General features: G+C 41.0%; 1 protein-coding gene across 2 annotated transcripts in view; it reads right to left on the bottom strand.

Moving 5' to 3' along the window:
* zbtb10 (zinc finger and BTB domain containing 10) overlaps window positions 1-8662 on the bottom strand; it is a 60117-nt gene extending 51455 nt beyond the window's left edge. For both annotated transcript variants that reach the window (XM_061908502.1, XM_061908503.1), the window contains exon 1: window positions 7768-8662. In XM_061908502.1, coding sequence (XP_061764486.1) covers window positions 7768-8385 — 618 coding nt within the window. In that variant the 5' untranslated portion in view covers window positions 8386-8662. The remainder of the gene's footprint in view (window positions 1-7767) is intronic.
* Window positions 8663-13048: the final 4386 nt, after the last annotated feature.

Raw genomic sequence — 13048 nt, 5'->3', positions numbered from 1 at the left:
CAAACAGTCCACACAATTCTACTGAAAATATGTCACTTTTCCACTTATTTTATGAGAAGTTCAACTAAACAGTCACTTTTATTTTATACTGCCACGGGCATAAAACTAGATTGCGCTTAGACAATTAACGACTACCCAACCCCCTACTACAAGACCCACTTTTAGCACAGCTGCCCTGTGTGCTAAGGCTAATTGAGTTAGCTCGCAGCGAACGCCGCTGAGGCCTGATTAACATCAGGAATGGACTTACAGAACAAGGCGGTTTGTTCACTTTAACGCTCTTCCTCCACGTGTAGCTCGCTGTGCCAAATATTACACAGAGCAGGGAGCAAACACACACCAAGCAGCACTATCACACAGTTAGGGAAATTAATGGCCTGGTTAACTCGACCGGGGTTCTTGTTGCTAGGGGAAAATCCAAAGCCAAGCCCCTAATCCACTCCTCCTGCTCTCCTTACCAATTAGAGATGTGTACAAGTTAGTGGATCACTTTAAGTCATTCTGATTAGTGATTGCGTGTGCTAAGGAAAGGACTAAATGTAGTAGTCCAATCCTCTTCGCTCACAAATTAGAGTCAAATAGCCGAGCCGATGTTAATTCCGCCCTGACAGCTCGGGATGCGCTGTGCGAATCCGAGGACTGTGAGGAAGAATTGCTCTTTGGCACCAGGCGGGGATGCACTCCCTGTTTTTATGAGGTCAGCGAATAGCGTGCAAATGTCGGCCGAGCCGCCATAAAAACACAGATAAAAAGGATCATGCACAGACGCAAGATCTACTTAACCCTAAAGGTACCCTAGGGGGGCCAAGCAGGTAAATTCTACTGGTAAAAAAGATTGACAAAACCCGCTTCGGTCTGATTACAGATTTGATGTGATGAAACTAAGGAACAAGGTGTCAATATCACATTTTTATTACACTTTTAGGAGGGGATCATTTTGGGGCATAAGGGGAAAAAGTGCAGCTTAATTTTGAAGGGTGACAAATGCAAAGAGTATTATATTGGGGGTAGGGCTGGGCTATATAGCCCTTTTTTAATATCTCCATATTTTTAGGCCATATCGAGATACACGATATATATCTCGATATTTTGCCTCAGCCTTGAATGAACACTTAATGCATATAATCACAGCAGTATGACGATTCTATGTGTCTAGATTAAAACATTCTTGTTCATATGGCATTAATACATGCTCATTTTAAACTTTAATACTGAGAAGGAAATCACAACTAAGTCAATCGTCCAAAACTGTATTTATTAAAGTTATTAAGCAGTGGCACAAACATTCATGTCATTTCCAAAACAGAAAGTGCAAGATTGTCTGAGACATTTTAAAACAAGCTATTAGTGCTCTTGTGTGCATGATGTCACTAAGATGACATATCAAAACAACACTAAATTAAAGTGCGCTTTTTGTACAGAGCGCCACAAAAATAGTTTAAAACAAATAAAGTGCACTTTTGTGCATGATGTCACACAAGATATTTCAATAACTGTCACATAAAAATGAGCTGCATAATAGGAAATCAAATAGTGTTCGTCCTTTGCTACGTGGTAGTTTACTACGGATGTTATAAAATTCTGTTGTTGACTTTTTTTTTCATACGGTGTTGATCTGGAAATGTTTGCCTCTGCATTTTGATGGTGTGGGCGTGTGGCACCGAACGGAGATGTTGACATGCAAGTAATCACTCTTAAATTCTCTAGCGGGTGACTTTTAAAATTATGCTACATGTTAACAGTAATGCTACTTTTTGTAGCAACGCTTTTGGCCCACACTTGACAAATTACGGTTGTCTGTTCGACATATTCTCACTTGAAGCCAAACAACCGCCAGACGATGCACCCCCTGCTGTTTTTCTTGGGAATTAATTCTTCCTTCATTCGCACCGTCTTTCTCTGGTATTACCACTTGCACGGCTCTGCTAGCATCACAGCTAACGTTACCAATGCCGCTGTGAGAAGGAGTGACAGGAAAGAGCGAGAATAGCCTGTAGTGTAATGCCAGCAGCTAAAAGCAACTGCGTGAGAACGTACACTTGAATATCACGTTAGTCATTTTCTATATCGCACGGAGATAAACCTGCGTTATATCATTTATATCGATATATCGCCCAGCCCTAATTCGGGGTGTCCTGTACCCCGAGACAAGTCAAGTTAATTGTACTTTCTATATAGCGAAGTACATGTCCATACAGTGTGTGTATTATGGTATGGTATGCTATTCATTGTCATTGCACAAGTAACATGAAATTTCATTTTCACCACAAACCCATTCAAGTTTAGACAAACATTGTACAGGTAGACAGAAAAAGAACAATGATGGATCGCCACTTTAACAGCGGCCCGAAAAAGGTAGACGCTGGTGAATGATGAGTAAAAAAAGGTCATCTTAAACTGAGCTCCTATGGGGGTAAGAGACACAGACTGGGGCCAAGAAAAAAAAAATTGAAAGCCTAGCACACACAAACATTTTACACAGAAACCACAAGACTTGCAACGGGAAGGGAGGAGGCAGCTGCCAGCAACTAGGGTACTGCTCCGTTGCCCATCATACTTTATGGTGTGTGTGTGTGTGTGTGTGTGTGTGTGTGTGTGTGTGTGTGTGTGTGTGTGTGTGTGTGTGTGTGTGCCCATTGCCAGGGTGTATTGTTGTTGTGTCGAGAGGCCTGGAGTCGCTCTGCAGGCCTTACGAGCAAAGTTCAACTTTAAGGTGTTGTTAAAGGAGGGAGGAATGTCAGAGCAAATATCACTATGATGTACAAACAAACAAGAAGGCATTATTTATTGTGTTTATCTTATTTATCCCATGTAATTTCACCCTTGCATTTAAAAACGCTTTTACTATACTTTAGAACTCAAAACTCAGAACTCAAACTGTGGTACGGGTACCACTAGTAGTACACCAGAGTCACTTAGGTGATTAGCGTTTTATTTTTAAATATTCAAACAGAGTTACAGTTTAAACTGTGAAATGTTACGGTGGGCAAAAGTATTAAATACACTTGTTAAATCAAACCCCTGCCTTGTTTTTAATTAATACTTAGGCCTATTGCGCTACTGTATTTTATTGTTGGTCATTATGGTGGTACTTGGAGAGCCAAGTGTTTTCTGAGGTGCTGCTTGGTGAAAAAACCACTGCTGTACTCTACCACCCTTTGCTGGGATCACATTTATTACAAGACACGTCTTTACTTGAATGAGCGTGCCAGAGCTTTTAATTTTCAAATTTATTTTGGGAGACTTTCCACATTGACTTTTTCTTATTAAATGTTACAGTTAGTATGAACTGGCGAGAAGAGACCACATTATTGCTGTTTTGTGACACGGCTATGCTGCATGCCATTTGTCAAACTTGCCCCCCAAAAGCTGTGGAGCTAGGAAACACTGAAGAACCAACACTATTGTAATACAAGTAAGCCTAACATTAAAAGCATGCTGCCCTTAAATTGAGGGGTGTTATTTCAAAATAATATACTAGTGTTTCAGTTAAAATTATGTGCGTACAAGCCGGGGCCTTAATCATAAGATATGCCCCAAAGGTTGAACAATAGAGCCCTTTAATCCGCAAATATGTGGATGACCGTGGTCAGGTGATGCCATGTCATTCTATTAGGGACATCCATTTCAACCATTCAACCCTTGCATGTAACCAAAAAAAAGGCCTTGCAGGCTGCAAAACAACATGATTTACCTCCCTGTCCTCTTGTCCAGCTTGGCAAAGTCACACCATGTATGGATATTGGGGGGTCATTTTTGCACAATGCCTCTAATTTAGCTGCCCAAGGGGGGGAGGAGGAAGAGGAGTAAATGCACCAGAGGTCACCGGGGACTGCCTGGAGAGGCCTAGAAGGCAGCCTAAGAAGGAGACGTTGGGGGGGTTGGTAAAGGTGCGGCTCCCCAAGGGTGGAACCCTGGCTATTGTGTGACCTCTTGGAGATAGCCATCACAGCAGATGCTGACGCAACAAAAAAGATGCTTTGTTGCACAGTGTGAAAACACTGCATAGTATTTATTAATACTACTTTTAGGTGTGCTTACAATGGCAAGTGTTAAAACTGACAAGCCTACAAAATGGACAGGTAAGACTTACATCCATGTGCCACCAATAATTTGAATACAGCTATTAGGGCTGGGCGATGTATCGATATAAATGATATATCGCGGGTTGGTCTCTGTGCGATATAGAAAATGACTATTTTGTGATTCTTGAGTATACGTTCTCACGCAATTGCTTTTGGCTGCGGGCATTACACTACAGGCGTTTCTCACTCTTTCTTGTCTATCCTTCTCACAGAAAGCAAGCGCAGGTTCTTACACACGTTACATTCTGTCACGTCATACGTCACATACGTATGTATACGCCCTCGCACAGCAGAGAGGTAGCAGCATGGGTAACGTCAGCTGTGATGCTAGCAGAGCCATATGAGTGGTGATACAAGAGAAAGAAGGTGGGAATGAAGGAAGAATTAATTCTCAAGAAAAACAGCAGGGGGTTCATCGTCTGGCGGTGGTTTGGCTTTAAGTGGGAATATGTCAAACAGGAAACCGTAATAAGTCAAGCTTGCGGCACAAGCGTTTCTATAAAAAGTAGCATTACTGCTAAAGTGTAGCATCATTTGAAAAGTCACCTGCTAGAGAATGAAGTGTTTGAAACTGTATATCAACATCTCCTTTCAGTGCCACACCGTCAAAATGCCGAGGCAAACAATTCCACATCAACACCGTATGAAAAAAAATAGAATTCAATAATGTCCGTAGTAACCTACCACATAGCGAAGGATGAAAACTATTTAATTTCCTATTGTGCAGCTCATTTTTATTTGACACTTAAAATGTCTCTGACAATCTTGCACTTTCTGTTTTGAAAAGGACATGAATGTTTGTGCCACAGCTTAATAACTGTTTAATAAATACACTTTTGGTCAATTGACTTAGCTGTGATTTCCTTCTCTGCATGAAAGTTTTAAATGAGCATATATTAATGCAATATGAAGAAGAATGTTTTAATGTAGAAACATAGAATCATCATAAAGCTGTGATTATATGTATCAAGTGTTAATTCAAGTCCAATGCAAGATAGAGATACCGTATTTCCTTGAATTGCCGCCGGGGCGCTAATTAATTTAAAACCTCTTCTCACTCCTGCACTTACCAAAGGCATGCGGTAAAAGTAAGCATGCGCTAATTATTTTAAAACCTCTTCTCACTCCGGCACTTACCAAAGGTATGCAGTAAAATTTTGAGTGTGATGTAAGATTGGACCTTAAATCCTCCTGAATAGCTCTTAATCTTCTTCCCTTTATGAGATTTCAAATTACCGGTATTGCAATCAGCCTCCTCCATTTTTAAAATGATGACAGGGGAAATGTCACTCGTGACGTCACGAGTTTGACCAGGCGGTAATACTAAGCATGCGCTAATTGTTTTGGGAGGCGAGTTTGACCCGGCAGTAATTCAAGGCAGGCGCATACTATATGCCCTGCGGAAATTTAAGGAAATACGGTATATATCGTATATCGCGATATGGCCTAAAAATATCGAGATATTAAAAAAAGGCCATATCGCCCAGCCCTATTAGCTATCATATACCTCGCAAATTACTTTGAAAATTAAATGTGACATTGTACATATTAATACATCTACATACCGTATTTCCTTGAATAGCCGCCGGGCATGTAATATGCGCCTGCCTTAGATTACTGCCGGGTCAAACTCGCTCTCCAAATTTATTAGCGCATGCTTACTTTTACCGCCGGGTCAAAGTCGTGACGTGACGAGTGACGCTTCCCCTGTCGTCATTTCCAAAATGGGGGAGGTTTTTTTTGCTTTTACTATGTGTAAACCAGGGGTCTTGTTCCACAGCCATACCGATCACACTGATGGTTGCGATATAAAACAACTTTAACACTCTTACTAATATGAGCCACACTCTGTGAACCCACATCAAACACATTTCTGGAGAACATTGGCTCCGTAACACATTATAAACGCAACATAAGAATTACCCAGAGTTCCAATGCATCCATGACTCTTGGCTATATTATACACCCCGCTAGCACCAACCCCCCCACCCCCCCACCCCACCCTTCTCCGTGCGCCGGTTGAGGTGGGGGGGTTGGGGGCGCGTGTATAATATAGCCAAGAGTCATGGATGCATTGGAATTCTGGGTAATTCTTATGTTGCGTCTATAATGTGTGACAGAGCCAATGTTCTCCAGAAATGTGTTTGGTGTGGGTTCACAGAGGGTGGCACATATTAGTAAGAGTTCTAAAGTTGTTTATATCACAACCATCAGTGTAAAAGGTATGGCTGTTGACCAAGTATGCATTGCAATCTTGTATAAGAAGCAGCCATATGCATGCGTCCGGCCGGCACGCAGATAGCATGGTGTAAAGGTGGGCGCGATGACATGTTGTAGAGCAGTGGTCCCCAACCACAGGGCCACAGAAGAATTTTTTTTTTTTTTTCTTAATATCACACTCAATTTTTTACTGCATGCCATTGGTAAGCGCAGGGGTGAGAAGAGGTTTTAAAATTATTAACGCCTGCTTACTTTTACCGCATGCCTTGAATAAGCGCAGGAGTGAGAAGAGGTTTTAAATTAATTAGCGCCCCGGCAGCTATTCAAGAAAATACGGCAGCTCTTAATCTTCTTCCCTTTATGCGATTTCAAATTACCGGTATTGAACTCACCCTCCTCCATTTTGAAAATGATGACAGGAGAAGTGTCACTCGTGATGTCACGAGTTTGACCAGGTAATACTAAGAATGCGCTAATTATTTTGGGAAGCGAGTTTGACCCGGCAGTAATTCAAGGCAGGCGCATGCTATATGCCCTGCGGCAATTCAAGGAAATACGGTATATATCGTATATCGCGATATGGCCTAAAAATATCGAGATATTAAAAAAGGGCCATATCGCCCAGCCCTATCAGCTATCATATACCCCGCAAATTACTTTGAAAATTAAATGTGACATTGTACCTTTTAATACATCTACATATATGTAAATTATGCGTCCTTGTTGTTGGGCTTTTATCTTTCTTTTTTTTTACATGTAGCATGCACACAATATTTTTGTGAAACCACTTACCTATGTTTGTGTACTGTAATATTAGAAATATGCTAAATGGGTTGCACTTGTATACCGCTTTTCTACCCCTTTTTTTTAGGGAGCCCAAAGCGCTTTGACAGTATTTCCACATTCGCCCATTCACACACACTTTCACACACTGACGGCAGTAGCTGCCATGCAAGGCGCTAACCACGACCCACCAGGAGCAAGGGTGAAGTGTCTTGCTCAAGGACACAACGGACGTGATGGTAGAAGGTGGGGATTGAACCATGAACCCTCAGATTGCTGGCACAGCCACTCTACCAACTTCGCCACGCCGTCCCCAAATAGTACACATAAACTTAGAGTAGACACGTACGGCTTAAATATACAAATACATGGAGATTTATGGCGTTTTTAAGCTACGTGAGGTTTCCCCCCCAGCGAGCCTCTTCCCTCTTCCAGCTACAAGGCGAGGCTACAAGCTAGCTTAGCACTTAGCACAGGTTAGCGGTCTTACACTAGCTAATTAGCCCGAGTAGAGGCGTCGAAAAGTCGTTTTTGACATAATTTCTTGTGCAAATGTCTAATACGTGACGTGTGGAGTTCGATAAAGGCGACAAAACGCCGTTTATGAAGGTCCACGGGGTGTTTAAGGCTTACGTGCGTCAACGTTTGACAGCATCAAAGTGAAGGGGGCTAATGTTACCTGCTTGCCGGGGTCCTTCCTGCCGTGCTCGGACGACAGGTGATGTCGGAGCAGCAAGGCCCTCTTGTAGTTTCGGCTGCCTTTGATGAGCTCGTCGCCGTTCCTGGTGGCCGCGTCGTGGCACCAGGAGCACGACATGAGCCCCGTCTCCTGGCAGAACTTAAGCCACGGGAATTCCCGGAGCCACGACGCGTGGAAGAGCGAGTGCTTCTGGAGAAGCGTCTGGGGTCTCATCTCCACGCCGCACTTCCTGGGCGCCGCCTCACCGCTGCCGGACTCGGCTCCGTCGCTGCCCGCAGCCGCTGCCTCCCTGAAACCGTTCGCCGCTTCCAGCTCCGAGCCTGCGTTCCCGGCTGGCTTCTCCGCGTCCTCTTCCTCCTCCGCCTCGGGCTCCGTGCTGTCGCTTACCGACCCGGCGTCCTCCACTCGCTTCCGCGTTGGTCCCTTCGCTCCGAGGTCCCCGTCGTCGTCCGGGTTCAGCCGGTTGCCGTTAAAATGTTGGTCCTGACAGGCCGGGGCCTCCCAGCTGTTCCCCCCACCGACGCCTCCGGAGCCCGCAATCGGGGCTAATCCACCGCCTCGGAACGCCAGCGACCTGCGGTTTCTCTCCCCGGACATGTTTTTTTTTTTTTTTTTCCCTCTTATAATAAAATCCTCAACAGTCTCCCCGCCACGGCAGTAATGTAATCTATATCTTTATTCAAGCTCCTCTCCCACCCGAAAGAGATGGCCGGCGTCGCTGCTTGTCCTCCGCCCTCCGCGGTGAGAGAATGTCGGTTATGCGGAAATAAATAAAGCTTTTAAACGCATAATGAATTTCTGGGTTCTTGCTGCGTCCGCGCAGGCCCCGCAGAGGTCGAATGGCAACGACTTTCCTCCCACAATGCACCTCGACGAGGGGGCGCGGAGGTGGGGGGGCGGAGTTTGACGGGGTGGTGGTGGGGTGCTTCAAAGGGAGGGGAGCAGCTTTTGAAAGGGGGGCAGGGGGGTGCACAATTCAAACATTTTTAAAATGCTACAAAATATTTTTTTATTATCATTGTACTGGAACAAATATACAGTAATGCTGCTATCACTCTTTAGTACAGGAACTTGTGCTGTCAAACCATTAGCATTTTGAAATAGATTAATCACGAGGTTGCTGAATAGTCCAGATTAATCACGATTAGATGTATTTTTAATCTATATTAATCGTGTTTCATTTTACAGAGATTCAAGAAAAAAAGGTAATATGTAACAGAAACAGCTTTATTGGTCAAATATGTTTAACACAGTCCTAGCACTGTGCCCCTTTTTGTTCAATGTAAACAATAGACATGAACAATTAACTAATAATATATACAAGTACTTAAATAACTAATATGTGCAAAAATAATAAATAGTGCAATGGTGAATAATTCAAAAAGATGATGACGTGAACATGAGTTAGTACATTCATAGTGACAGATTTAGATGATGACATGAACATGAGTTAGTACATTCACAGTGACAGATTAAGACAATGATGTGAACATCCATCCATCCATTTTCTACAGTTTATTCCCTTTTAGGGTCGCAGGGGGCATTGGCGCCTATCTCAGCTACAATAGGGCGAAAGGCGGTGTACACCCTGAACAAGTCGCCAGCTCATCGCAGGGCCAACACAAACAGGCAACATTCACACTCACATTCACACACTAGGGCCAATTTAGTGTTGCCAATCAACCTGTCCCCAGGTGCATGTCTTTGGAAGTGGGAGGAAGCCGGAGTACCCGGAGGGAACCCACGCATTCACGGGGAGAACATGCAAACTCCACACAGAAAGATCCCGACCTTCGTATTGTGAGGCAGACGCACTAACCCCTCTGCCACTGTGAAGCCCATGATGAAAACATGAGTTAGCACACTAACAGTGACAGATTAAGATGATGACGTGAACATGAGTTAGTACATTTAGAGTGACAGATTAAGACGATGATGTGAAAATGAGTTAGTACATTCCCAGTGACAGATTAGGATGATGACATGTACATAAATTAGTACATTCACAGTGACAGATTAAAATGATGACGTGAACATGAGTTAGTACACTAACAGTGACAGATTAAGACGATGACGTGAAAATGAGTTAGTACATTCCCAGTGACAGATTAGGATGATGACATGTACCTGAGTTAGTACATTCACAGTGACAGATTAAAATGATAACGTGAACATGAGTTAGTACATTCACACTGACAGATTAAGATGATGACGTGAACGTGAGTTAGTAAATTTAGAGTGACAAATTGAGACGATGACGTGAAAATTAGTTAGTACATTCACAGTGTCGGATAAAGATGATGACGTGAACATGAGTTAGTAAATCTAGAGTGACAAATTAAGACGATGACGTGAAAATGAGTTAGTACATTAACAGTGACAGATTAAGATGGTGACGTGAAGATGAGTTAGTACATTCACAATGACAGATTAAGATGATGATGTGAACATGAGTTAGTACATTCAGAGTGACGGATTAAGATGATGTAGTGAACATGAGTTAGTACATTCACAATGACAGATTACGATGATGACGTGAACGTGAGTTAGTACATTCACAGTGACAGATTAAGATGATGACGTGAACATTAGTTAGTACATTCACAATGACGGATTAAGATGATGATGTGAACATGAGTTAGTACATTCAGAGTGACGGATTAAGATGATGTAGTGAACATGAGTTAGTACATTCACAATGACAGATTAAGATGATGACGTGAACATGAGTTAGTAAATCTAGAGTGACAAATTAAGACGGTGACGTGAAAATGAGTTAGTACATTAACAGTGACAGATTAAGATAATGACGTGAACATGAGTTAGTACATTCAGAATGACAGATTAATATGACGTGAAAATTAGTTAGTACATTAACAGTGACAGATTAAGATGATGACGTGAACATGAGTTAGTACATTCACAATGACACATTAATATGATGACGTGAAAATGAGTTAGTACATTTACAGTGACAGATTGAGATGATGACGTGAAGATGAGTTAGTACATTCACAATGACAGATTAAGATGATGATGCGAACATGAGTTAGTACATTCAGAGTGACGGATTAAGATGATGTAGTGAACATGAGTTAGTACATTCACAATGACAGATTAAGATGATGACGTGAACATGAGTTAGTACATTCACAATGACAGATTAAGATGAGGATGTGAACATGAGTTAGTACATTCAGAGTGACAGATTAAGATGATGTAGTGAACATGAGTTAGTACATTCACAATGACAGATTAAGATGATGACGTGAACATGAGTTAGTACATTCAGATTGACGGATTAAGATTATGAAGTGAACATGAGTTAGTACTTTCACAATGACAGATCAATATGATGATGTGAACATGAGTTAGTACATTCAGAGTGACGGATTAAGATGATGAAGTGAACATGAGTTAATACTTTCACAATGACAGATTCATTCAATGCACTTTACATTCTTGTTCAAAAAGTAGAACACTTGTCAGTGTTTTGTTGGGTAACTGCCGTGTCATGTTTTTATTACTTACGTGTTTTCTTCCATGATTTATCCCTCCTGGATTAAAAGCACATTTGTGCATGTGTGGCAGTTGCACTACTTAAACTACCAGAAATGTGTCTCCAGCAAATCTTTAAGGATTTTAAGACATTCTGTGCTGCAGATAGTTTAATTGTGTTGTAATTTAATTATATCAACAATGGTTTTTGATTTATCCGCAATTACTTAATTTTGACAGTTCTAACTATATATGTATATATATATGTATATATATATATATATATATATATATATATATATATATATATATATATATATATATATATATATATATATATATATATATATATATATATATATATATATATATACACACTCATATATCATATACTCATATATTTCGTGATACAGTATGTTACTTTGCATAACTAAACTATTCCAAAATGGTGTCTTTTGGTTAGGTATGTTGGTTATTTTTATAATCGGCCATATATTAGGTTTTAGATTTCTCCAAAGGCTTCCAAAATATACTTTTGAAAGAGCGCCATCAAGATTTGCATTCATGTGAACCAAACATACCAGACGGTCTTTAACATAAGAAAAACCCCCCTTTTTGTTAGACAAAAAATATATTTTTAGATTATTTTTTTCCAGCTCATGAATTTACCAAAAGCATCCAAAATGTTATTTTGCATTGTCTCTTTTTTATCCATTTCTTTGGTCTGTGCAAAATTCCCATTTGAAATTCTACTTGTTTGGTGCGTACCAAGGTTTTCCCTTGACCAAACTTCTAGGAAAGCAAACACACAAGAGTTAATTTTTAAACCAACCAAACATGAACGAGTGTCAACACCCCCTAGATTTTTTTGATTTTCTGTTCTTTTTACCTGCTCAAATTTTACCAAAAGCTTCTGAAATACAATTTTATAGAGCACTCTGGTGGACTATTTTGCATGTTTAAACCTCTAGACGAGTGATTCTCAAACTTTTTTTCACCAAGTACCACTTCAGAAAAAACTTGGGCTCACAAAGTACTGCACCACTATAATGACCAACATTAAACATAGTGGCGTAGTGGGCCTATATATTCATTAAAAACAAGGCAGAAGTTTTATTTTACAGGTATATTTAATATTTTGGGACACTGTAACATTACATTAAATCACCAAAAATGATTCCCGGGCGCGGCACAGCTACTGCCCATTACCGCTCACTGCTCCCCTCACCTCCCAGGGGGTGATCAAGGGGATGGGTCGAATGCAGAGGACAAATTTCACCACACCTAGTGTGTGTGTGACAATCATTGGTACTTCAACTTTAACTTTAACACACAGTTTGAACAGTTACACTGTGTTTGAATATTTGATTAAGTGATTATTTGGCGTACCACTAGTGGGACACATACCACAGTTTGAGAATCACTGCTATAGACCCTGTATTTTTCAGACTGTCCTACATTTGGGTCACCATGTTATATTTTTCAACTCTTGCTCTAGTACATAAATGTGTTTTTCAAATAAAGTATGCTTAATTCAGGCAAAAAAAAAATCCTAATTAATAAACAAATGCATCACTATCCGTGTGCGAGGTGAACCAGTACATCATACACCAAAGTGGAGCAAAGAATGTGTTTTAAATGCTTTTTTTTCAACTGCTCAAATGAGATATTATAGTGGAGATGTTTTTTAAATTAACTACAATTAAATGTTGCCAGTGTGTTATTATCTGCTTTGCATATGCATGTATAAGAGATCACTAGA

This window comes from Nerophis ophidion, linkage group LG08 (assembly GCF_033978795.1).
Source record: "Nerophis ophidion isolate RoL-2023_Sa linkage group LG08, RoL_Noph_v1.0, whole genome shotgun sequence".
Lineage (NCBI taxonomy): Eukaryota > Metazoa > Chordata > Actinopteri > Syngnathiformes > Syngnathidae > Nerophis > Nerophis ophidion.
The sequence above is the reverse complement of the archived record's forward strand: the minus strand, read 5'-3'. Positions and strand labels throughout refer to the sequence as shown.